The 27,506-nt window shown below is 46.0% G+C and overlaps 1 protein-coding gene across 5 annotated transcripts in view; it reads right to left on the minus strand.

Moving 5' to 3' along the window:
- Positions 1 to 27,506, minus strand: part of LOC123758870 (uncharacterized) — a 47,580-nt gene that overhangs the window by 17,696 nt on the left and 2,378 nt on the right. For 4 of the 5 annotated variants that reach the window (XM_069334700.1, XM_045743638.2, XM_045743639.2 and 1 more), the window contains exons 1-10: positions 26,278 to 26,488; positions 23,930 to 24,040; positions 9,849 to 9,915; positions 8,788 to 8,920; positions 8,240 to 8,419; positions 7,647 to 7,968; positions 5,441 to 5,501; positions 3,643 to 3,861; positions 695 to 984; positions 66 to 155 (exon numbers count right to left, since the gene is read on the minus strand). In XM_069334700.1, coding sequence (XP_069190801.1) covers positions 66 to 155; positions 695 to 984; positions 3,643 to 3,861; positions 5,441 to 5,501; positions 7,647 to 7,968; positions 8,240 to 8,419; positions 8,788 to 8,920; positions 9,849 to 9,915; positions 23,930 to 23,937 — 1,370 coding nt within the window. In that variant the 5' untranslated portion in view covers positions 23,938 to 24,040; positions 26,278 to 26,488. Of the gene's footprint in view, positions 1 to 65; positions 156 to 694; positions 985 to 3,642; positions 3,862 to 5,440; positions 5,502 to 7,646; positions 7,969 to 8,239; positions 8,420 to 8,787; positions 8,921 to 9,848; positions 9,916 to 23,929; positions 24,041 to 26,277; positions 26,489 to 27,506 lie in introns of those variants that run through there. The other variant, XM_045743636.2, reaches the window with a different exon arrangement.

Here is a 27,506-nt window from a genome sequence, read left to right on the forward strand (position 1 = left end):
CTCATCCTTATATTGACCTCCCATTATAGATATTATATATACTTATATGCAAAAAGATTACTTACTCAGTAAAGAACTTATTGGGTTTCTGGGCAGCCAAGAAGGAAGCATCGGACTTGAGCGCGTTGAAACCGAAGTCATCGTTGGGAAACAGTCTGTAAAGAGGAAGCAGAGTGAGCACAGGCCTGCAGGGAGGGAGGAGAGACAACACCATCATGCAGAACTCAACTACCAACAGAAACAATGGCTCTGAGATGGAGGACACTGAACAAGGGGACATAGAAAGACGAGACACAATTAGGGGCGCAAGGAAAGTGAGAGAAAACTGGGGATGAGGGGTATGAAGGGAGAGCGAGCTACGAGGCCTAATATACGTAATCATGCGAGTCACTCATTCCTCACAGTGTCTAAATCATACAATACTATTGTGTGTGTGTGGTGTATGATGATTATTATACTGGGACAGCTGGAGCAAGATGAGAACTTCTACCCAAGTCTTGGGTTTCACTCTCACCTTAATATTAGTGACACAGTTGGAATGTTTTCTTCGATGATGTCTGGGGTGTTGTGAGGTTATTCTGAATTTGTTGCTTGCTCAATTACAAGTAAATAAATGGCCCTGATTTGATTTATAATGAGTGATTGTCAACAATGTGTGGCTCAGAAGAGCCAAGATCTTGCTCACAAAACCCACCGTTGCCTTGGGGGTTCTTGCACCCTGGGAGGTTCCTGAACCCTAGGAGGTTCCGGAATCCTAGGGGGCTCTTGAAATCTTGGGGCTTCTTGAAAACTGGGGGGATCTTGACCCTTGGAGGGCTTGATGAGTCGAGCGTCCAGACCAGTGTCGACACTAGACGTTGGAGCAGTTTCATACATGTCAGCCGCAAACTTCTTCGTCTGCGCTTTCTTCGCCTTCCTGTCTTCCTCGGCCTGCTTCTGTATCGCCTCCATCTGCTTGAGCTGAGCTTCTCGACGCCGGGATTGCTGTGGAGTCAAGACCTGGTTATTTGCCGATCAACAGTGTGATGCAGCCCACGATATCTTAAATGAAAACCCGATGGCATACTTGTATGTTTGGTATGATCATCTTGCAGGTCTAACAAACTAGGACTCGCTAGCCTACTACACCATTAATATACGAAATATGGATTGTTGTACTGAAAATGTTAACGTTTTGTACTTTTCACTTTGTTATAGGCACATTGAGAGAGAGAATGGTGATCCTTCAGCTCGAGTAATACCCTATGGCTGCAGTGCTGTTCACCGGACATTGGTTATCGGCCTATATCCAAGGATACAAGTACCTTGTGTTGGATGTCTACGTACAAGTACCTTGTGTTGGATGTCTACGTACAAGTACCTTGTGTTGGATGTCTACGTACAAGTACCTTGTGTTGGATGTCTACGTACAAGTACCTTGTGTTGGATGTCTACGTACAAGTACCTTGTGTTGGATGTCTACGTACAAGTACCTTGTGTTGGATGTCTACGTACAAGTACCTTGTGTTGGATGTCTACGTATCATTGTCAGTTCAGATGTAGTGTGTGTGTAGTGATATACGACGTCTGGTTATACTAGCAGATGACAGTTTATACATCTCATCTGTGTAATTATGGGTGGATCTCATCGTCATTTTCAATGGAGGAACAGAGTACCGGGTAGCTGGGAAGGGTCACATCAGATCTGACCTTTGCCAACCGTTTCGGTAACTCCTCCTCCACCAATCTAGTCACGTCAGAGGAATCCATAGTTCACCCAATCATATTCTAGTGATGGTAGAAACTGCATTCTGATTGGTGCTCTATATGGAGGCTTCTAACTTAAGTGAAGTGAGCTCAGCTAGCTCACCCTTAGCTCTCATCACCTCTTTCTCGATGAAGCTGTGAGCGAGACAAGACACCAACTCCAAATAGAGCTCTGGCGTCCTATCACCCCTCTAAGGTACAAGTACCAACTCCAGATGCATCCTGTGAGAGATGACTCGCGATGGTAGACTACTCATTTTCATCGACGGCTAACAAGATGAAACGCACGTATGAATATGTGGTGTGGATGTTAGCAAATACTCCATCCCTCGGAGTGCTGGTTCTTGACCGTGCACGTGTTTATGAAAGTAATTTTTGTATTTTTATTTATATAGACAAGAGTTTCTTACATTCTTGTACAGTCACTAGCACGCATAGCGTTTCGGGCTGGTCCTTAATCGTAATTTTTCACCGGAATACGACCCCGCCAAATCGTTTAACAACCAGGTACCCATTCACTGCTGGGTGAACAAAGGCTACAGTTAAGGATTGGCGCCCAGTAAATCCTCCCCGGCCTGGATACGAACCCTTGACAAAGCGCCCAGCGAGTGTTGTACCACTGTGCCACGGGGACCACATTTAAAACAACAAATGTCATGTATTTATGTTTATTTACAACACATGTCAGTTACCTATGCATGCGGCAGTGGTGTAAGGCAGCCGTCTTACCAATGTTAAGTTAACAAATCCACAAGGGCCGTGACAAGGGTTTGAACTTACGTCCAAGAAGTTACCTTGAGGTTACCTAGGTTACCTTGAAGTGATTTCGGGGCTCAGCAACCCCGCTGCCCGGTCGTCAACCAGGCCTCCTCGTTGCTGGACTGGTCAACCAGGTTGTTGAACGCGGACGATCCCAGACGCTGCCTAGATTTGTTCATTTGATGCATCACACTATTGTGATTTCGGTGTGTAATGTTAGGTTGCATTACTTCACTTGGATATCGTTTGCAAGAGACCGATACAGTATACAGATTTCTCCATGACACCTCTTAAAGATAATTATCCTCATCTTCATGCGTATATATATTGTTTTAATTTTATGTTTAATAAATTAGATGTTATGCACATTTTGTTATGGGAAATCCTTTCTCCCTCATATTTACCAGCTCGCCGTATTGGTCTCAAACTGATCCTCCACCTATACTAGCCCTATATTACATTTTGATGAGCCGATAATCTTCATTTCCCTGTACCACCAGGTCGAGATCAGACTCGACCTGTATCTGGCAAGATCTCAAAATCTTGTGCCTGTTGCTCTAGGCATTTTACGTTGTTGACAGCTGTTGTGAGCAGCTGGCATTCCTGCCCTTATCAACTGCACAATTTAGCAGCGTAGAATTTCTTATTTACTTTCCGCCCTGTATAGGTTAAGGTTAGGCTGCTTCAGCTTTTGTGCCCTCAAACAATCCAATACTAACAAACCCTGCTACGGAATCACCATAGCCCGTGCTACTTGGCACTTTTGTTCCGAGTAGCTGAATCTATAACATACAAACCTATATTATTTGTACACCAGTCCACATTTTGAACATTCCTTCCATAGTAGTTATTGGTATTATAATTTTTAAGGGATGGGCAGCATATGCTTGGCGTGTTCTCTAGTAACCTCTGCTATGCGTCTGACAAGCGTTCTAGCATTACCAGCCTATACACTACGTAAATATCACAGATAAGTAATTATGAAAAGACGTCACCAAGCCGGGAAGGCTATGTAGCAAATATCACAGGTAGCCTATCATATGCCTTTCTCCTCCCTCTACCTGATGTGACAAATACCACTTGCCTCTATTCCTTAGGTGACAAGTACCTCTTAATTATTCCTTAAATACATCTTACCTCTTCCTCCTTCCGCCTTTTCTTCTCCTGCTCGGCTTCAAATTCCTGCTTCATCTTCTCCTGTTGCCTCCTGATACTTTCCTCGTACAGCAAGTCCTCCTGATCTCTCTTCTGTTTCCTCTCCATATCCAACTGTTTCTTCATATCGAGCTGCCACTGCAGCTCCTCGCGTGTGTACTCCTTCTTAGCTGCATTCATCGCCTCCATCTCCTCCGAAGTCTGTCAGAGCGACACACGTCAGTAAGCCTCAACCATACATTCATATTGTGTGTAAATCACGAAAATTAACACGTGATGAAAAATGTGACAGTGTGAAACCACGAAGGAAGAATTGAAACAGGATTCATTCTTTCTGAAGATGTATTATTATATACGAAAGTACTTAAGGAAATTCCTGTTTCAATTCTTCCTTCGTGGTCTGACACTCACATTCATATTATCTAATTACACTACGGCAGAGATCATTCGTTGTGACTATTGTTAACTCATGTTTTTTTTTCTGAATAAAATATAAATTTAATACTAATATTAACCAGACCACACACACTAGAAGTTGAAGGGACGACGACGTTTCGGTCCGTCCTGGACCATTCTCAAGTCGATTGACTTGAGAATGTCAATTGAATGTAGATTACGTATGTAGAGAATTGTAGATTACGATATCGATTGACGATATCGCCTTGAGAATGGTCCAGGACGGACCGAAACGTCGTCGTCCCTTCAACTTCTAGCGTGTGGTCTGGTCAACATACTTCAGCCACGTTATTGTGACTCATCGCCTGCTTATTACTAATAGTTTCTTCTGACTATAGCCCATATAAATAGGGTAATATTTCATAAATAATAAATTATAAAAGTGCATATGACATCACGTGTCATATGCTTAGGAGTGTTCCTTGGGAGGGCGGACATTAGAAGCCTACAACTACTGAAGAGAAACCTAAGTAAAAAAAAAAAAGGTATTTTTCTATACTCTTGAATGTGGTGATTATCTCTGCATTATCGCATTTTTGGTATTAGTATTACCATATTATGATACGTTTTATAATGTTTATGATACATTTGGTATCCTAGTATCCCAGTCGAAGCCTAACGCCGCCAGGCTCCGAATGTGTCCACGTATTCTATTAAGTTTATCAACACATTTACGGGTTACTAAATGTAACATAAACATTATAAAACGTATCCAAATATCGTTAATTTTTAATATCCTAGCGTGACCCAGTCATCTTTATGACCATAATGCCAGAACTTATGACCAACGATTACTGCTTGTCCATGTCTCGATGCTCTTGATGAATTTGCATTTTATATATACAGTGAATATCTTATTACAGCCGATAACTTACTGACAAGTAAATTATCAGGTAGTGCATGGACTGGACCCGGATGTGACTAAAAACGTCCATGAAATGCATTACATTACATTACAAATCTAGAATGAGATGTGAAATGAAACTATTTTGGGATCAGTTGCTCTAAGTGGTGTTAGATTCTTGGGACTGACTGAATGAGGTGAGATATGAGGCCAAGTGGAACTAGATGTACCAAGCTGCTTTAGACAGCAGGCAGGGTGACAACGTAATCAAGTCTACATCTCTAACCCATGTGCTACATTACATTTGTTCATGATGCTGTCAGCGACTTTAAACTGTACAGTCATGGCAGGCTTCTTGACACCTGGAGAATGGTTGAGGTGGATGAGAGTACTAATTATCTAGCTTCACTGGCCATTGAATGACATTATCTTACTTCTATTACAGGAAAAACCACGGCGGAATGGTTCAAGAGGTCTTACCATGGTGGCGTGAGGCCGGATGATTGTGCGCTGAGGCCCTGCTTGATATGGGTCGTTATAGCTAGGAGACGGAGAAAGAGAGACTCTTGAGATGATTTGGTGTGGTTCAGGGGGGGGGGGGAGGGCGTGGTTCAGGGGGGGGAGGGCGTGGTTCAGGGGGGGAGGGCGTGGTTCAGGGGAAGAGGGCGTGGTTCAGGGAAAGAGGGCGTGGTTCAGGGGGGGAGGGCGTGGTTCAGGGGGGGAGGGCGTGGTTCAGGGGGGGAGGGCGTGGTTCAGGGGGGGAGGGCGTGGTTCAGGGGGGGAGGGCGTGGTTCAGGGGGGAAGGGCGTGGTTCAGGGGGGAAGGGCGTGGTTCAGGGGGGGAGGGCGTGGTTCAGGGGGGAAGGGCGTGGTTCAGGGGGGGAGGGCGTGGTTCAGGGGGGGAGGGCGTGGTTCAGGGGGGGAGGGCGTGGTTCAGGGGGGGAGGGCGTGGTTCAGGGGGGGAGGGCGTGGTTCAGGGGGGGAGGGCGTGGTTCAGGGGGGGGGGAGGGCGTGGTTCAGGGGGGGGGAGGGAGTGGTTCAGGGGGGGGGAGGGCGTGGTTCAGGGGGGGAGGGCGTGGTTCAGGGGGGGAGGGCGTGGTTCAGGGGGGGGAGGGCGTGGTTCAGGGGGGGAGGGCGTGGTTCAGGGGGGAGGGCGTGGAGAGTTACTATTTGTCTGAGACTAAGAGAATAGCATAGTGCACGTGCTTTGCTTCTTGTTACTGGTGCTTCTGTATGTTTGAGTGCCATAGTCATGGTTGCACTCGCCTATATGTGGTTTGTAGGTTAAGCTCCAGCTCCAGAGCCATTGCCCTTTCTCTTGTTATTCCTGTACTTGAAACTGTGATGGAGATAAGGTTGTCTTTCTAGATTATTCTACATGTTCGTTATTTCTATAAAGTGCCTCCTTATGGCTTATTTTGGTTTCTAGTTTCCATCAATGTCCTCTCATTGTACTCTTGTTAATTCAAAATATTTAAATTTTGTTCATTTTTTGTTTAAATATGCCTGTATAGTTCAATTCTCTTTTTGCGGGCTATTCATGCCCGTGCCACCTCTTGGGTGGCTTAATCTCCATCAATCAATCAATCCTCTTAGTTCATGGACCAGCCGAGAAGCACACCCTTGAACTTTCTTTAGTCTCTAGTTTTAGACGCGGAATCTGCACATCTAAAATGTGATCCACCTCATATTCTAGTACTGATCTAGCATACCAAGTGTTAACGTCTAGGAGAATTCCTTGTCCAGAACCCTGGAGGATTAAATGGGATTCTTTGCATTGTCATTTGATGAAATTGTGAAATTGAAAACTCACTGAAATTGTGCGCCCCCTTGAGGGACTTGTAGTAGAAATAGCCTAAGCTACTCTATCCCTTTGAGATGTATTTTCTTGTCTCAATAAACGTACTTGAATTTGATCCTGAAGAAGACTCGACTTCTTGAGGTTATCGTGAGTTGATTTCGGGGCTTTATTGTCCCCGCGGCTCGGTCCTCGACCAGGCCTCCACCCCCAGGAAGCAGCCCGTGACAGCTGACTAACTCCCAGGTTCCTTTGCTGAAATAAGAGGTTGTCTGACCCTTATGTTATATTGTCCTTGGGACCTCCACCGCCCTCGTCCCCATTTATATCACCTTGCACTGACTGACTTTGAAGTCAGGTAGCCATTGCTCACATCTGTTCTCTATAATTTGTCCAGGTCGTCCTGGTGGTATTGTCTAACCCAGTTCAACACAGCGTTACTCCAGGTATCATCTCACGTGTGTATAAAAGCCTTAAGTGCAGCAGTGTGGAAATGTTTCTGTAAATCCACGAGGATGCGATTAATACATTCCTTTCTTTTTCTGCTTGTCATCATCATCTTGACATGGAAACTCTAGCAGGTTTGTCAGCCAGGATGTTCTTGCTGTCAATTGTATGTTTGATATAGCTCTTTTGGTGTGTGTGTTTGTGTGTGTGTGTGTACACACAATTATTTTATATAATTCATGATATTAAACACATTTTTAACGAGAAATATCATGTTTACTAATATGAAACAAGGACCTACTAAACTATAAATCAAATTATATTAGAATCTGTCCAGGCATTAGGCCTTGACAAGTTATTATAAATCCAGACAGTCGTCCTAGAGTTTTAACCTTCTCACCATCACCCGAGTTCAGAGGTACACCAAGTACAGCCAACTTACCTGGACGGCACGTAGCCCCCAGCATAGGGGCCAGGATTATAGGCATTGCCTCCGCCATAGTTACCAGGACCATAGTTGCCACCGCCGTAGTTACTAGGACCATAACTGCCACCGCCATAGTTAGCAGGCCCATAATTGCCACCGCCGTAGTTAGCAGGCCCATAATTGCCTCCGCCATAACTGTCGACACCACCACCGTAGTTCCCGCCACCATAATTGGAAGGCCCGCCGTAGCCACCATCGCCAAAGCTGCCACCACCATACCTGCCACCCTTGTCCTTGACTGTGGCAGCCATCTCTTTGACAACCACCTTCCTTCGCCCTGCCGACATCAGAGATAAACACAAACATTAATACATTTTCATTTCAGCATCAGTATACCTCCCTTGTGCCTTGACCCACTCACGGATTTGAATACGTCAATCAGTAAACACCAATAACCACATCTCAACTGTCATCTTAAGTACTTGGAAACAAAATTAATCTTTATATAGTGAGGCTTCGATAGATACATTCACCTGTCCGGGAAGACAGGTGGCGCTCACGTCAGTTATACGCGCCAGGCTTCACCTGCGCCGCGGGCGAAGTCTCACCTGCGCCGCGCGTAGGGCTGTTGACTGAAGGCTCGTAGGTGTCGGGAACGCCCATGGCGGCGTCGATCCTGCGCTCCTCGGCCTTCTGCAGCTCCTTGGCCAACGCCCTCGCCGCCTCCTGCTGCTTCAGGTCCTCCATGGCCATCTTACTCCGCTGCTGACGGAGTGCCTTCAGGTGACCTGTCAACACATGCAATATATATCTTTCTTCCTGCCAACACCTGTCTCACACGCGCACACGTGGTCCCCTGTGGGTATGTCAAACAGTAGATCTAACGTGCCGCAAGATATAACCAAATTATTGTTTAACAGTGACAGATGTTGCGTAAACACCAGCGCCTGTCACTCAACCCCCTTACACCCGTCACTCACCCCCCTTACACCCGTCACTCAACCCCCTTACACCCGTCACTCAACCCCCTTACACCCGTCACTCAACCCCCTTACACCCGTCACTCAACCCCCTTACACCCGTCACTCAACCCCCTTACACCCGTCACTCAACCCCCTTACACCCGTCACTCAACCCCCTTACACCCGTCACTCACCGCTCTCGTCGAAGACAGAAGAGATGGTGTGCATGTATCTGTTCTGGGCGGCGTCTTGTCTACTGGAGCGGTTGTCAGCCATCCAGGGCACCGAACCCCCGACCCCCCGAAGCCTCTCCAGACCCCCACCTTCCTGTAACGTCCAAACCGACTCATCATCATCATCAATACCATCATTACATAATTATTATCGGGACAAGCTTGACGAGGGCTGCTTACAGCCTATCTACATAACAATACTAGCAGTATTGGCAATGAATGAGGTAGAAAGAGCTAGGAATGAGATAGTGAGGGCTGGGAATGGGATAGTGAGGGCTGGGAATGGGATAGTGAGGGGCTGGGAATGGGATAGTGAGGGCTGGGAATGGGATAGTGAGGGGCTGGGAATGGGATAGTGAGGGGCTGGGAATGGGATAGTGAGGGGCTGGGAATGGGATAGTGAGGGCTGGGAATGGAATAGTGAGGGGCTGGGAATGGAATAGTGAGGGGCTGGGAATGGAATAGTGAGGGGCTGGGAATGGAATAGTGAGGGGCTGGGAATGAGATAGTGAGGGCTGGGAATGGGATAGTGAGGCGCTGGGAATGGGATAGTGAGGGGCTGGGAATGGGATAGTGAGGGGCTGGGAATGGGATAGTGAGGGGCTGGGAATGGGATAGTGAGGGCTGGGAATGGAATAGTGAGGGGCTGGGAATGGAATAGTGAGGGCTGGGAATGGGATAGTGAGGGGCTGGGAATGGGATAGTGAGGGGCTGGGAATGGGATAGTGAGGGGCTGGGAATAGGATAGTGAGGGCTGGGAATGAGATAGTGAGGGCTGGGAATGAGATAGTGAGGGCTGGGAATGGGATAGTGAGGGCTGGGAATGGGATAGTGAGGGGCTGGGAATGGGATAGTGAGGGGCTGGGAATGGGATAGTGAGGGCTGGGAATGAGATAGTGAGGGCTGGGAATGAGATAGTGAGGGCTGGGAATGGGATAGTGAGGGCTGGGAATGAGATAGTGAGGGCTGGGAATGGGATAGTGAGGGCTGGGAATGGGATAGTGAGGCCTAGGAGGACTCACCATCACACCGTTGATGTCTCCTTCACTATAGGCAGCACGGAGCCCTGCGGAACTCAGTCTGGCTACTCTGCAACATAAATAAGCACATGTTCAGGCCTGTTTTTGCTAACTGCTAATTGTATTTCACTTGCTTAGCATCATGAGTGAGGAAGTGTTCACAGGCTGTCACTCTCAAGGGCCTAACACACACGTCTTGTTCTCGGTTTGGGTTGTTCATGTTCTCTCACATCTGGTGGTGAGCTAAATGTCCGCTCTTCAAGTTCAAGTACGTTTTTAGAGACAAGAAAATACATCTCAAAGGAATAAAAGTAGCTTAGGCTATTTTTACCCCCAACCCCCCGTCCGCTCTTATTAAGCTCATATACAACTTTGGTCATGTAAATGATCTTTGGTCATCAATTAAAATAGCTTCTCAAGATTGTTTACATTTATAAAACCATAACCTGTACAGTGAAGGATTTGAACCCCCTCTACACACCCACACAACCCGCTCCTTTCTCCAAGCAGTCTGATGAAGCCTTCAACGTAAGCATTTCCACCAACATTCTCACTCTCCTGGAAAAAATCTGCTGGAGCTGTCTTCAGCGTTACTGCAATCCCCGTCCTCCTAATAGAGCGTCGCATTTTGACGTACACTCTACCAAAAGGCCAAAAATCGTCGTACTGGAAAATGGAAGGGGCTGGCGAAATTGACATACTATCCCGTTTTCTGTTTTGGGCCCTCTGGTAGGTTGGGATATGGGCACTTTAGTACGACAGTTTCTTGACGTTGGGGAACCTTAGGAGGACGGACTGGTTACTTTCTCAGATTCAACTTTCATGTGTCGTTTTCCACATTAGACAAATAGTTTTTGTTTATGTGATTGGATATGCTTCAAAAGACACGCCAATGATCGTTTCTTATTGTAGTTCCCCCTAGCACACTTAACATCTGCCAGTTGCCTCCCTTGGGGTTTTGGAGGCAATGATTGCAGTGATGCGATAGGATTGGTATCTGCTGTGTTGTCAACGCCAGACATCCCTTAGCAAGTCCTGCCTCTCCAACTTCCCAAGTCCACTACGGGCTCACCATAGCCCGTGCTACTTGGAACTTTTTGTTCCCAGTAGCGAATCTTAAACAACAAACAACATCCAACTTCCCACCAAACGACACGCACCTTATCTAAGGCCCAAAAGTTTTTCCTCCTTACTACTATTTCCCCTGTCCCAACCTCCCTGCTCGCCCGTTGGGTAACCTTGTGCTACATTTAGTCTAAGTGACCTGCTGCATGGGTAACAGCTTCTCCCCCATATCAACCTACCCTGGCTTTGTGCCCTGGAGAGGCCACTCCAGACCAACAACCAGAGCACAACTCCATAGTCTCCCGAGACTGATGGATGCCAACTAGCCTCAATGTGCCCTTTTTCTCCAGTCACAAACAGCAAATGCAAAAAAACATCTCTGGCTAGGCTTTGTTTCACGTGGGTGAAGCATTTACAGCGTTGTGGTTCGAACACAAGTCGTCAGTGAAGCACTTGTTCGGGAAGTGTTCGAACGAAATCAGTTGAGAGTCGTGTGTAAGCCGTTTTTCATTCATAAACAACTGGGGTTTGGCGGGTGGATGGAATCACATTTGGGTCTTCGTTTGGAGGATGGGCTGCGGGTTGAGTATGTATACGCTCAGAGCTTCAAAACACCACATTCGGATCCCTAGACAGACATCAATGCTTTTATATTAAATCTATTGACGAAACATGTCCTCACTCGTGTGGGCTTTGTTTACACCCATTAAACAGTTTACGAGCTCCGACGTTGTTTATAAGAATACTGTTAGCTGGTTGTAACGTTTCGAAGCTAGTCAGCCGTTTGAATGATATACAGGTTTCGCAGGTGGATGCGTAAATACTTGAAATCTGGCCCCAGAGCCTTAAGATATAACTATAACAAGCGTATGTGGCCATTAATAAACACATTTTCTGGCTACGACCAACCAATAAGAGGGCGAGGCACGCGGGCTGAGCAATCAATAGTCTGGTGGATCAACCCGACACCTCATAACACACACACGTTAGCAACCGCGGTCACACTAATTCAGCAACGCATAAACAAGTTTTGAAAACTTAAGCAAGTTTCTACTTGATTATACTACGTATGATCAAATAGAAACTCCTTTCTACCACAGTACTCCCAATACCCCCAGATACTCCAGTACCCCCAACACTCCCCCCACCCCCAGTACCCCCGCTAAGTAACCCCCCCCCCCCCCAGTACACCTTAACAATGCTGGCTGACCAGATTTAGCGGCCCTCAATCTTCCAGTTCTAAACAAGGACACAAATACACATTGGTGTCGTGTATTATTGGATCATACACCACTAAGCGCGTCTCGAGTCTTAACAACAAATAAGCAAGTATGAATATTAAAGCGAGTGATGCGATAAATACACAAGGCGCGTATTTAATGAGTGCGTATTGCAGACGATATTCCTTCCAGGCACTAACTCATACGTGAGTGTTGGTACTCACGTGGAGAAGCTGTCCACGAGTAAATGAATAACTGAATGGTTAGATGGTGAGTGTTTATTATTTGTGCCTGCAGAATCGAGCTATTAGCTCTTAGACCCCGCCTTTCTAACCAATCTAACTGTACTATGTGTACTACATATTTCTCTCTCTCACACACACACACACGCTCCCAGGAAGCAGCCCGTAGCAGGTATCTAACTCCCAGGTACTTATATACTGCTAGGTGAACAGACGCATCAGGTGAAAGAAACAGTTTCCATTTGTTTCAGCCTCGGCCGGGAATCGAACTCGGGCCCTTAGACTCCGTGACCCGCCTCTTCCGTCCACGATCGTATTCTCGTATGTCCCACTGTGTTAATATTTGAGTCCCCGGTCTACACCACTGGGAGAACGCGACGTGCCACGTATGAGATGTAAACACAAAATGCGTCTTATACAATTAACCTGCGGGAACTAATAGCACTCTACAAACTAATGGAGGAATTTGACTAATGTCCAATTCTCCCTAGGTCACCCTAGGTCAAATGATTCAAATGGGACTCTGAACCCCTCGTGTTGTACCTATTCCCCACCAAACTAGCATGTTTGCACCCAGGTACTTGGTAGTCTCGGTTACTTTGCAGTTTTAACTCCCTGATTATGGGCTGTTGTAGCTTAAATGAAGGGACTACAAAATTGCAACACCTAACGGCAAAAACTAGAAGCTTAGTCGGGCAAAAACACAACACCGCCTTCAGGCGTCTATGGCAAACCAACGCCGGAGATCTTCCCTTCCCACAGGTCAAGCTGGAAAATGTAACTTAGAATCTATCAACTTTCCTGTAACCACAGGGCATAAATGTGCCCGCCCTCGTAATCCAGGGGGGAATAATGACTACGTCAAACTCTTCACCCTTTGGGGGAAAATCGCAACAATTCCAACGACTTTCTGCAGGCGGGCGCTGATGCGTCTGCCAGAGTCGAGGACGACCAGTCCAGAGAACACACAGATGGTGTTGACAAAATCACACACTAGAAAGTGAAGGGACGACGACGTTTCAGTCCGTCCTGGATCATTCTCAAGTCGATTGTGTCGATTCTCAAGTCACAATCGACTTGAGAATGGTCCAACACAGACTGAAACGTCGCCGTTCCTGCACTTTCTAGTGTGTGGTTTGGTCAATATATTTCAGCCACGTTATTGTGACTCCTCGTCGGCACACAGATAGAGTGATCCCACAGAGAGCTGTAGTCACGCTGGTCCCCCTTCCAGGCAGTCAGGCATGGGAGCCTGTCCCCAGAGCCCCGAGGTGCCCACCACCAGGGCCTGCTGGGCGCGCCTCGAAGTACTCGAGCTCCACCACTTCAAGACTGCTGCCTTGAAGAGTTTGTCTAAAGAGTAGCTTGACTGATGAAGATTAAGCCACCCAAGAGATGGCACGGGCATGAATAGCCCGTAGTCTAAGAAGTAATACGACCTGTGTTTAAATATATAAGCTGGAAACGCCACGTAACTAATAATACTAGTGCTATTACCAATATTACAGATAATATTACCACTAGTGAGAAAATCCACCAGGGTTGAAGTGGCACAGATCTACAACCCTCTCATTGCCAGTCCGAGTCTTGGAGGATTTTATCCTTGATATACAGTACATCACGTCAGCATGATGTCTGTATTACTACTAGTGATATTGCCAGTAATTATACTACACCACCACCGCTCTACACTTAAGGTGTATTGCTTCACTACTAATATACAATTTTATCGCTTTATTGCACTAGGAATATCAGAAATATAACATTCAATCTTGCGGCACTTGAGTGATTGAGAGGCACTCAAGTGGATTACATTCCTGGTACTCGACTCCATCTCTTATACAACTTTTACCATTGTCCTCCTTATTTACCAGTTGTTGTTGTTAAAGATTTGCTACCTGGAAGAAAAAGTTCCAAGCAGCACGGGCTATGGTGAGCCCGTAGTATTTTTTACCAGTGTTGTTGAGTCATACTAACCTCGTATATATACATATAAACCCCCTTATATAGTCATATAAACGCATACGTATACATAGGACCGTGTCTGCTAGGTAAAAAGAATAGCAGCTTTGGCCCTTGCTAGCCGAGACCAAACTCAGCTAGCAAGAGCTCTCTGGCTGTCATTTCTAGCTAGGACCTTCCCTGCTAGGAACTAGACCTTAACAGTTCTTGCACCGGGTATTTGAGGCCTTGAGCCAGATTCGCGAAGCAGTTACGCAAGCACTTACGAACCTGTCCATCTTTTTTCAATCTTTGGCGGCTTTGTTTACAATTATTAAACAGTTAATGAGCTCCGAAGCACCAGGAGGCTGTTTATAACAATAACAACAGTTAATTAGTAAGTTTTCATGCTTGTAAACTGTTTACTAAATGTAACCAAAGCCGTCAAAGATTGAGGAAAGATGTACACGTTCGTAAGTGCTTGCGTAACTGCTTCGTGAATCTGGCCCCCTTGCTAATGGACAGTCGGAACTTCTCATAAACTGGAGAAGATACTTGATATTTTTTTCTGTTTTACTTGGCCAGAACTCGACTCGGGGGGTGGGGGGGGTGGGGGGGGGGAGGCCTAGTAATGGGAGGTAACACAGCCTATGGTACCAGATACGACGATGTCGAGTCTATAGTAACCTGGCCCACAGGTAACGCAGTTTACATATTATCCCCAGTATACTTTACTGGAGTATACCAACACAAGAAAATAATCAAAACAATGTATACAAACTGGATTAGTTGAGATTCAAGATCTGAATAGATACCCTTTTTTTTTGGGGGGGGAGAAAGAAGTTTGATTACCTGGTAACACAATAAATGTTGGCATCATTGAAGTGTTTCAAGCGTAGGATAGACACGTATATGAATGAGTTTGGGTGGATGTAAATAGGAGCTGCCTCATAAGGGTCAATAGGCCTTCTGCCAGTTCCCCCCCTTATTCTCGTGTTAGTCTGAGGTTAGGACTCGTTGTCTCAAGTCTAATTGACAGTTCGAGATGCTAAAAGCTATCCATCACATCAAAGCAATATCTGAAGTGACACGCACTCGACTCGATCCCGCAGAGTAAGCTGTCAGACGGCTGTCGCAACAAAGTGACTTGCAAGACTTGGTTGACGCTACGAACCAGAGGCTGCAAGCGTTGTTGACGCTACGAACCAGAGGCTGCAAGCGTTGTTGACGCTACGAACCAGAGGCTGCAAGCGTTGTTGACGCTACGAACCAGAGGCTGCAAGCGTTGTTGACGCTACGAACCAGAGATAGCAAGCGTTGTTGACGCTACGAACCAGAGATTGCAAGCGTTGTTGACGCTACGAACCAGAGATTGCAAGCGTTGTTGACGCTACGAACCAGAGATTGCAAGCGTTGTTGACGCTACGAACCAGAGATTGCAAGCGTTGTTGACGCTACGAACCAGAGATTGCAAGCGTTGTTGACGCTACGAACCAGAGATTGCAAGCGTTGTTGACGCTACGAACCAGAGATTGCAAGAGATGGCTGACGCTACGAACCAGAGGCTGCAAGAGTTGGTTGACGCTACGAACCAGAGGCTGCAAGCGTTGTTGACGCTACGAACCAGAGATAGCAAGCGTTGTTGACGCTACGAACCAGAGATTGCAAGCGTTGTTGACGCTACGAACCAGAGATTGCAAGAGATGGCTGACGCTACGAACCAGAGGCTGTAAGCGTTGTTGACGCCACGAACCAGAGATTGCAAGAGATGGCTGACGCTACGAACCAGAGGCTGCAAGAGTTGGTTGACGCTACGAACCAGAGGCTGCAAGCGTTGTTGACGCCACGAACCAGAGATTGCAAGAGATGGCTGACGCTACGAACCAGAGGCTGCAAGAGTTGGTTGACGCTATGAACCAGAGGCTGCAAGAGTTGGTTGACGCCACGAACCAGAGGCGCAAGAGTTGGTTGACGCCACGAACCAGAGGCTGCAAGAGTTGGTTGACGCTACGAACCAGAGGCTGCAAGAGTTGGTTGACGCTATGAACCAGAGGCTGCAAGAGTTGGTTGACGCCACGAACCAGAGGCTGCAAGAGTTGGTTGACGCTATGAACCAGAGGCTGCAAGAGTTGGTTGACGCCACGAACCAGAGGCTGCAAGAGTTGGTTGATGCCACGAACCAGAGGCTGCAAGAGTTGGTTGACGCCACGAACCAGAGGCTGCAAGAGTTGGTTGACGCCACGAACCAGAGGCTGCAAGAGTTGGTTGACGCTACGAACCAGAGGCTGCAAGAGTTGGTTGACGCCACGAACCAGAGGCTGCAAGAGTTGGTTGATGCCACGAACCAGAGGCTGCAAGAGTTGGTTGACGCTACGAACCAGAGATTGCAAGAGTTGTTGACGTTACGAACGAGGAGAGGGAACTCTGCCCCTTTTGAACAAATCCACAAGGGCCGTGATGAGGGATTCGAACCTACGTCCGGGATGATTCCAGACGCGCCATAGTCTACTGCGCCACTTTACTCTGTTTATACACGCCAATCAACCATAAATATTAATTAGTCTACAAACTATTAATCGAAACATTTCACCCCCCCCCCCCCCCTCCACACACACTTTTGAGAATACACAATAGCTGCATTCTGTCAGTTTTAATGACTTTGTTCACGTGTTTGAAAAGACCACACAGTTTTCTGGCCCATTTCTAAGAGATGTATAATGATATATTCTTCTAGTTTTCAAATGCCAACCTGTCTGCCTGATCTAAAAAATACTTACAGTTCTTACCTGTTTATTTGCTAACCCCCAAACCTCTTATATGGTGTTCTTAGGGTAGTTAAACCCTAATTGGGTGATCACAGTGTTACCTAACACCCCGAGCAGTAAACATCTGCACATATGTGGGCTTGTAGTTACTGGAGTCGAGAGAACAAGCTGCCGTAATGTGTAACTATGATGGGGGAGGTTTGACTTCTCTCTCTCAGCATTAGAGAAAATGTTGATTTGTTTTTTTGGGGTGTTGGAGAGACGTGGGTACCGTTGGTGGGGCTGCTGGTGGTGTGGGTACCGTTGGTGGGGCTGCTGGTGGTGTGGGTACCGTTGGTGGGGCTGCTGGTGGTGTGGGTACCGTTGGTGGGGCTGCTGGTGGTGTGGGTACCGTTGGTGGGGCTGCTGGTGGTGTGGGTACCGTTGGTGGGGCTGCTGGTGGTGTGGGTTCTCGTGGGGCGCTGTGTTCCCTCGAGACTATAGCACCACCGCAGGAGCGGGAACTATCGACACCACTGACTAAGGACTACTGCCGCTGCCTCTCACCGCAGCTCTGGTACTCACACTGAACTACGCCTCACTAACCACCCTTCCCCCCAACTATCCTTCCAGCCTATCCCTCTCCACCACCACCACCATCGGAACCACCAATACCTACACAACCACATACACTACCACAACAACCACAACAAAAAATGTGTTTATCCAAGCCTGGAGGCCAGCAGCAAGTAGCTAGCCTAATGGAACTTTGCATGATGACCCGTGGTTATGAGAGGAGTGTCATAGGGTGGTCGACCCCCATGTCCCTCATTAATTAGGGTTTGGCTCTTATGGCGACAACGAGGGACTCCTATGAAGAATGATATATGAGTTTGTCCCTAAAGTGTTTCCAATAGATTTTTGGGTCATTATGAATGTCAATAACGTAGATTCACCATTACTCGACCACTATGGGAGGGAGGGAGGGAGGGAGGGAGGACAGGTAGGAGGGAGAGAGGTAAAAAGAAAGCAATGGAGAGAACGAGAGAGGAAGGAGGGGAAAAGAATGGGAGGGGTGGGAGAACAAAAGGTGAAGAGAGAACAGCAAGGAGATATGATGGTAAAGTTATTATGAGGTGTTCAAGCAGGGAGGGAGGAGAGGGGGAGTGTGAGTGTGTGTGAGAGAGAGAGTGTGAGTGTGTACTACCTACTCACCTAATTGTGCATGCGGGGGTGTTGAGCTCTGGCTCTTTGGTCCCGCCTCTCAACTGTCAATCAACTGGTGTACAGGTTCCCGAGCCTATTGGGCTCTATCATATCTACACTTGAAACTGTGTATGGAGTCAGCCTCCACCACATCACTGCCTAATGCATTCCATCCGTTAACTGTGTGTGTGTGTGTGTGTGTGTGTGTGTGTGTGTGTTTCCTAGCACTACATCTGATGACTCTGCTGTAAGAGGTGTGGCTGTATACGAGCTGTTGATGGCCTGAATCTATACAAATATTCTCGGCTGCTTCTCGCCACACACACACACACACACACACACACACACACACACACACACACGCACGCGCGCGCGCGAGGCCAGGGGGCCTCGTAGCCTGGTGGATAGCGCGCAGGACTCGTAATTCTGTGGCGCGGGTTCGATTCCCGCACGAGGCAGAAACAAATGGGCAAAGTTTCTTTCACCCTAAGTGCCCCTGTTACCTAGCAGTAAATAGGTACCTGGGAGTTAGTCAGCTGTCACGGGCTGCTTCCTGGGGTGTGTGTGTGTGGTGTGGAAAAAAAAAATAGTTAGTAAACAGTTGATTGACAGTTGAGAGGCGGGCCGAAAGAGCAAAGCTCAACCCCCGCAAAAACACAACTAGTAAACACACACACACGTCTTCATTTAAATCTTTGTTGGAGTCTGGCATTTTACCCATTCAATATTTCCGTATCTTGGTAACGGCTTTGGGCCAGATTCACGAAGCAGTTAGGAAAGCACTTACGAACCTGGGGCCAGATTCACGAAGCAGTTAGGAAAGCACTTACGAAGCTGGGTACAGATTCACGAAGCAGTTAGGAAAGCACTTACGAAGCTGGGTACAGATTCAGAAAGCAGTTACGCAAGCACTTACGAACCTGCACATCTTTCCTCAATCTTTGACGGCTTTGGTTACATTTATTTAACAGTTTACAAGCATGAAAACTTGTCAATCAACTGTTGTTATTGTTATAAACAGCCTCCTGGTGCTTCGGAGCTCATTAACTGTTTAATAATTGTAAACAAAGCCGCCAAAGATTGAGAAAAGATGGACAGGTTCGTAAGTGCTTGCGTAACTGCTTCGTGGATCTGACCCCTTCTCTTTCTGTTCCCGCCTACTGTAGAACAGAAAACGGATGTTTTTTTTTTCACCAATAACATTATAAACTCATCGGAACCACCTACCCGCCGAAGCCGTAAATGCCAAAATACATTAAATTTTAAAATCCAGCATGAAAAAAATCATCAGGACAAATGGGGAAAGGGGGGGGGATCTTTGAGAAGCCGCCGGCTTCCTGTCCTTGTCGACGCCACTAAAAAAAAATATAGTGGCCCTCAGGTAAATTCTGTTCACCACCTTGTTTGAATAGCATCGAATTGTGCTGACCTTGGCCCAGATTCAAACAGCAGTTACGCAAGCACTTACGAATCTGGGGCCAGATTCACGAAGCAGTTACGCAAGCACTTACGAACCTGGGGCCAGATTCACGAAGCAGTTACGCCAGCACTTACGAACCTGTACATCTTTTTTCAATCTTTGGCGGCTTTGTTTACAATTATTAAACAGTTAATGAACTCCGAAGCACCAGGAGGCTGTTTATAACAATAACAACAGTTGATTGACAGAGTTTCATGCTTGTAAACTGTTTAATAAATGTAACCAAAGCCATCAAAGATTGAGGAAAGATGTACACGTTCGTAAGTGCTTGGGTAACTGCTTCGTGAATCTGGCCCCAGGAGACCCTACGGCACTTTTGATGTTAGAGTTTAGGTATCAACCTATTTCCTGTTTAAGAATACCTATTGGCAAGTATCTATAGACTATTACACGCTGAGTTAATGTTATTAATGACGTCCCTCCCACTGGTAATATATTATTTAATAGTTTGATTATATTATAAGTAAATAATAATAAATAAATAAATTTTTATTCAGGTAAGGTTACCTTACCTTGAGGTGCTTCCGGGGCTTAGTGTCCCCGCGGCCCGGTCGTCGACCAGGCCTCCTGGTTGCTGGACTGATCAACCAGATACATACAAGGTAAGATACAAAAGTTGATGGATTTATAGATAGAACTAGTACATACAATGCCTAAAGCCACTATTACGTAAAGCATTTCGGGCAGGAAGTTTGAAAATTAATTTGAAACTGGATTTACTAAAGACCAAAGGTGTGTGTAGATGTAAAGTGAGTAAACTGCTGGGGGAGGGGGGGAGGGGGGAGGTGTACTATTGTAGTACGTACGTGTGTACACTGTAACCTTGTACGTCACCATTACCACTACTAGCACACAGTTACCCAGGGAATATTGACTACACCTTTACACTACACTGTGACGAGCCATGGTAGTAGGTCATGATCACTATCTTCACCACCAGTCTCAACCTCTCACTATCTTCACCACCACCACCACCCTCAACCCCTCACTATCTTCACCACCACCACCACCACCCTCAACCCCTCACTATCTTCACCACCACCACCACCCCCTCACTATCTTCACCACCACCACCACCACCCTCAACCCCTCACTATCTTCACCACCACCACCACCCTCAACCCCTCACTATTTTCACCACCACCACCACCCTCAACCCCTCACTATCTTCACCACCACCACCACCCCCTCACTATCTTCACCACCACCACCACCACCCTCAACCCCTCACTATCTTCACCACCACCACCACCCTCAACCCCTCACTATTTTCACCACCACCACCACCCTCAACCCCTCACTATCTTCACCACCACCCTCAACCCCCCCACCACCAACCCCTCACTATCTTCATCACCACCAACCCCTCACTATCTTCACCATAACCACCAACCCCTCACTATCTTCACCACCACCCTCAACCCCTCACTATCTTCACCACCACCACCCTCAACCCCCCACCATCAACCCCTTCACTATCTTCACCACCACCCTCAACCCCACCACCAACCCCTTCACTATCTTCACCACCACCACCACCCTCAACCCCTCACTATCTTCACCACCACCACCCTCAACCCCACCACCAACCCTTCACTATCTTCCCCACCACCACCACCAACCCTTCACTATCTTCCCCACCACCACCACCAACCCTTCACTATCTTCCCCACCACCACCACCAACCCTTCAATATCTTCCCCACCACCACCACCAACCTTTCACTATCTTCCCCACCACCACCACCAACCCTTCACTATCTTCCCCACCACCACCACCAACCCTTCACTATCTTCCCCACCACCACCACCAACCCTTCACTATCTTCCCCACCAGCCACACAATACTCCTAACGTCAGACGTTTCCCCAACGTCAAGAAACCGTCGTACTAAAGTGCCCTTATCCTAACCTACCAGAGGACCCAAAACAGAAAACAGGACATTATGTTCATTTCGCGAGCCGCTACCATTTTTCTAGCACGACAATTTTTGGCCTTAGAGTAATAGGTCAATATGCGACGCACTATCATGAGGACACGTTGGCCTTATAGCCTATTTCATAATTTTTTTCTAAAGTAGCCTAACAATAAAGATTCTACGAGGAGAGGCTACATTACCGTTAAACATCTTTAGAAAGATTCTATAATACGCAAACATGTAAAACTCCTTACACAAATGAAAACAATTCATAAATGTATTAAACAAAAGCATCTCTCATCAACACGTCTCTTTAACTCCTTCAAGATTTCCAATCAAGCTGAATTCTCACAAACCGATTATGTCGAGTCTCAACTACGTCGGACTGTTCTCATTACATCTCTAACAATGTCCATTTGGGTTTTCTTGGAATCTCATACGACAAGAGTTCTCACGAAATTCGTATCCGATTGGCTGGCTTTGCCGACAGGTGATTGGCCAATATGAAACATTTATCCATGATGATTGGTCAATCCACATGAACGAGGCGCCACAGTATTCACACGGACGAGGCGCCACAGTATTCACACGGACGAGGCGCCACAGTATTCACACGGACGAGGCGCCACACGGACGAGGCGCCACACTATCCACACGGACGAGGCGCCACACTATCCACACGGACGAGGCGCCACACTATCCACACGGACGAGGCGCCACACTATCCACACGGACGAGGCGCCGCACTATCCACACGGACGAGGCGCCGCACTATCCACACGGACGAGGCGCCGCACTATCCACACGGACGAGGCGCCACACTATCCACACGGACGAGGCGCCACACTATCCACACGGACGAGGCGCCACACTATCCACACGGACGAGGCGCCACACTATCCACACGGACGAGGCGCCACACTATCCACACGGACGAGGCGCCACACTATCCACACGGACGAGGCGCCACACTATCCACACGGACGAGGCGCCACACTATCCACACGGACGAGGCGCCACACTATCCACACGGACGAGGCGCCACACTATCCACACGGACGAGGCGCCATACTATTCACACGGACGAGGCGCCACACTATCCACACGGACGAGGCTCCACACGGACGAGGCGCCACACTATCCACACGGACGAGGCGCCACACTATCCACACGGACGAGGCGCCACACTATCCACACGGACGAGGCACTCCGACCTTGGTATAGAGGAAGTGCCGGCACTGGCACTCCGGCCCCCTGCTAGAGGTGTCAGCCATTGACCTACTCCACAGTAAAGGTTCCCTTGCAGTATTCACAAGATGCCTCTCAACACGACGTAACTACATCGTTTTCTAAGACGTAGCGACGTAATGACGTTGCGGTTACATTACAGCAACGTCATAACGTTGTGGTTACATTATAGCAACGTCATAAACGTTGCGGTTACATTACAGCAACGTCATAACGTTGTGGTTACATTATAGCAACGTCATAAACGTTGCGGTTACATTACAGCAACGTCATAACGTTGTGGTTACATTATAGCAACGTCATAAACGTTGCGGTTACATTACAACGACGTCATAACGTTGTGGTTACATTATAGCAACGTCATAAACGTTGCGGTTACATTACAGCGACGTCATAACGTTGTGGTTACATTATAGCAATGTCATAAACGTTGCGGTTACATTACAGCAACGTCATAACGTTGTGGTTACATTATAGCAACGTCATAAACGTTGCGGTTACATTACAGCGACGTCATAACGTTGCGGTTACATTACAGCGACGTCATAACGTTTTGGCACAGCGGTTGCGTTGTAATAACATCGTAATGTAATAACCAGAGGGGTTGCCTTTTCAGCATTACATAATTACTTAATGTGATTCAGGTCTCAATCAGGTGGCGATACAAGTGACTGGACAGAGGAATATCCTTGGTACAGGCGGCTGTACCCTCCCCCTTCAAGGGGGGAACTAGATTAAACCTCCCTCTAATGCCTAGATCTGTTGTATAAAAGGAATACAAAATACAATGTCTACTGTTAAAAAAAAAACGAATTCCCTCAATACTAAACTCATTGTTCTCAATAACTATCAAAAGTATGTTTCCATTTACATAAACATATATTAATGCTCATTCGGGATTAATTATATTATTTTAGGCCCATTTTTCACTGTTGTGATCGAAGTTTAAGGATTAAACATCACTAAACGTAGCCTATCGAATGTCAACATAACAGGAAGGTAGTGACGTCACATATCTTACCTCTGCATACTGGACAACTATTGGCTAAAGTATGGTGACGTCATAAGCATTACTCGGGCGTACTGGACTCCTATTCGTCCAGCGCCGATGGCGTCACCCTACGCGCTGAACCTGTTGAAAATAAATTATTATTATATTTTAATTTTAAAAGAATTGTAAAAGCATAAAATCCGCCTATCCATCTCTGTCAGTCTATCCATCTACCCACCTACTCATCTTTATATCCATGTATCAGTCCGTTCAACCATTCACCTTTTCATCTGCCTATCTATACCCCCTGTCTATCGATCTATCCATCTATATATCCATTCATCTACATTTTTCAAACCCCCACAACAATTTTAGGCTCTGCCCACCAGCTATGCAGATAAATATTTTAAAAAATATTCAAACCCATATTTTGTCTCAGTATTATGCGCCATTATTCACCGATCTCTGAAAAATTAACACATTTTCTGTTAATAATTTGCCCGTACTCCCATAAACCGGACGATTCTTCCTCAACTTAAAAGAGCTGTTGCTTGAGAAACATGTTAATAGAGTATAAGGCTAACTATTTTTTTAATATTTCACTCCACTGCGCTCCTCTCACTGGCAACCACCCACACATTAGACAATTATATTTATTTTATGGGAGACCAAGGAAAATAGACAGGGAGGCAAATACAGACAAGTAGATAGATGGTTGCATAGATCTGTGTATAGTAAAAATTTCATATCTATTGTATCGGGGGCAGAGCTATTATTGTACTGGATGGATGCTCGCTTGACTGTTATTGTTTTGATCGTCAGATCAGCTGTGTCATGCTTGTATACAGGAATTAGAATGTTAACTTCTAGCTTAATTTCTACTTTTTCCTAGCCTTAGTCATACACAGTTTGCTTATTCTTATAATGAATAGCCAGTGCTTAAACTGTTTATATATGTAGTGTATATTATATGGCTTGTATTATTGCAGGATGCAACTGTATTGTAATTATTTTATCAATATAGCAACAAGTCTGGCAATGTTTTTCTTTACCTCAATCAGGATACACGAATTGATAGACAGATAATGGAGAGATGGTAGATGGACGGATATATATAGTTAAAATAGGTGAGAAAGAAGGAGACAGAGCCGAGCCATGTTAGGTAAGCCCCACAACCCTAGTACACAAAGAATGTTTGTCTATCCAAACTTCAAAGCCAGACGCTTGAGGATAATCTCATCCATGTTTGCAGGGGGAATAGTCTTGGGTATGGGACTAACAGGCTTACCCAGCCCAGCCCAAGTTAAATGCTTTAAGAAACACAGTATTAGCATTTATGGACCTATGCGATTTTCATGGCTTATATCTATCTGTTCCATTTTTCTGTGACAGAGAAAGTCAATAGTAAGAAATGGACTTCAAATATGACTATTTTTAGTTATTAAATTATTTAATGATTTATGAAGTTTTTGTTAAAATATATATATCGAAATACGGCTTTCATTGACCGTGGAGTTAATGACTCCGAGGGAGGGGGGGATTTTAGTGTCCTTAACATCATAATAGTTCACTGTGTCGGGGGACACGAAGCCAGGGTGTTGTCATACACGTTAGGCTTGTATCTGTGTCTCCCCCCCCCCCCCCTCCCTTCCCTCCGGGTCAAATTACTGACCTCGTCCAAGGATGTACCACCACAACAAGCTGACAAACCCCGAGTACCTACTTACTGCTAGGTGAACAGAGGCATCAGGTGGGACTTCCAGTGGAAGGAAAATGTAGCCATCCGTCTCCTCCTGCCTCGGAATCGAACCCGGGACCTAGCAGATGGGAGCTCAATGTGCTCATCACTACGCTATAACTGTTTAAATATAAAATTGCGCCTAAGACCAAGAGCTGGAGCCTAACTTTATCTATCCCCCTGACCGGCATGTATTTTGTTAAACAATATTTCTTAGCGTAAGGAACCTGACGGCTGAGTGGACAGCGCTCGGGATTCGTAGTCCTGAGGTTCCGGGCATAACAAAGATTAAGAAAACAATATACAAGCTTAATTGGGTAATTCTTAAAGCTAAATGAAACACTATAACGTTTTGGAGTTGGAGAGAATTCGAAAATCATTGGACAAATTATTACCTGATGTTTGCTAGCTGTAAAGTTTGCAACAATATTAACAAAGTAAATATAAAATAGATTAAATACACGATATACATTTTTTTTTATTAAATTTTAACACGGCAGTAATAAATATTAGTTCAGTTTTAGTTATTAAGGCGACACTTACCGAGTCGTAAGTCAATGTTAAGTGACATTTATGCATATAAATAACGTTTCGAGTGCGTTATTCCTGTGGAAAATAACAACGTACGTAAGTCTCTTACCTGTGTGAAGCGCACCTAAGCCATCATCCCTCAGAAACTCGCAAATCTCTCGTCACAATTCACCGATTTCAGCTATTATTTACGTGTTCCTTCGCCTCCTATGGCACTAGAAGTACCCAATCGTGAATAGAATAGTTTTTGAGCCGTGTAGCGAGCTTGAGGAGCAGGAGCAGCAGTAACCAACTCCCGTCGTATCTAAGCACCAACTAACGCCTTGGCGCCAGAGTCGCGGTTTGTAAACATGGTCAAAACTGTCTTTTTCATATTTTAAACCCCACGCCTTCCCGCGGTTGATCATCAATTTAAATTAAAGATTAAATGTTACATCTTTAGTTATATTTTGTGTTTAAATAATTCGGTTGTTATTTAGTAAAATTATATGGAATTGTTTGTGCTTCAGGCAGCGAGGTGTTGGTCGTAGCAACTGGTGTAAACAAAGTCTCTGAAGGAACAGTTTCGAAACTATCGTTCACCCCCGCGCCCTTCAACCTAAGTGTTAATCTGTCCGAAGTTTAATGATACGAGCCCTTTCATAAACGTTGACGACGTTCACAGCTGTGACATGACGGCTTCATTACAATACCGAAGCGTTTGTGCACCTACTATTTATGTATGGATTTTATATGGTAATGATGATACAATATCTTTGTTTCTCTATACATTATAATGTTCTTACGCTAGTTTATACATTTGTATGTGTTGATTTTTGTCACTAAAGCAACGTGGACTAAACCAGCACTAAACCAGCACTAAAGCAATTTATTAAACAGTTTACAAGCATGAAAACTTGCCAATCAACTGTTGTTATTGTTATAAACAGCCTCCTGGTGCTTCGGAGCTCATTAATTGTTTAATAATTGTAAACAAAGCCGCCAAAGATTGAGAAAAGATGTACAGGTTCGTAAGTGCCCGCGTAACTGCTTCGTGAATCTGGCCCCCAGGTAAAGTTGCCCTATAAACCATTATATAGTGTTTTTTCTCTTTATTTATAAAATCCAAAGTAATTACAAATAAAAGTACCCACAACAATCCCCGTTGCTCACACACATTATATAAAACCGAAAGCTCAGAAGGACAATTAAGCAGAAACATGTACAATTCAGAATTGAATTGAATTGATCAGGGGAAAGCGCCAAGCCATTACGACTATATAGCCCTTGGAAGGGGTCAGGATAAGGGTTTAGGATGGGACGGGGGAAAGGAATAGTGCCTAACTACTTGGACTGTCG

The sequence above is a fragment of the Procambarus clarkii genome, chromosome 31, assembly GCF_040958095.1.
Source record: "Procambarus clarkii isolate CNS0578487 chromosome 31, FALCON_Pclarkii_2.0, whole genome shotgun sequence".
NCBI lineage: Eukaryota > Metazoa > Arthropoda > Malacostraca > Decapoda > Cambaridae > Procambarus > Procambarus clarkii.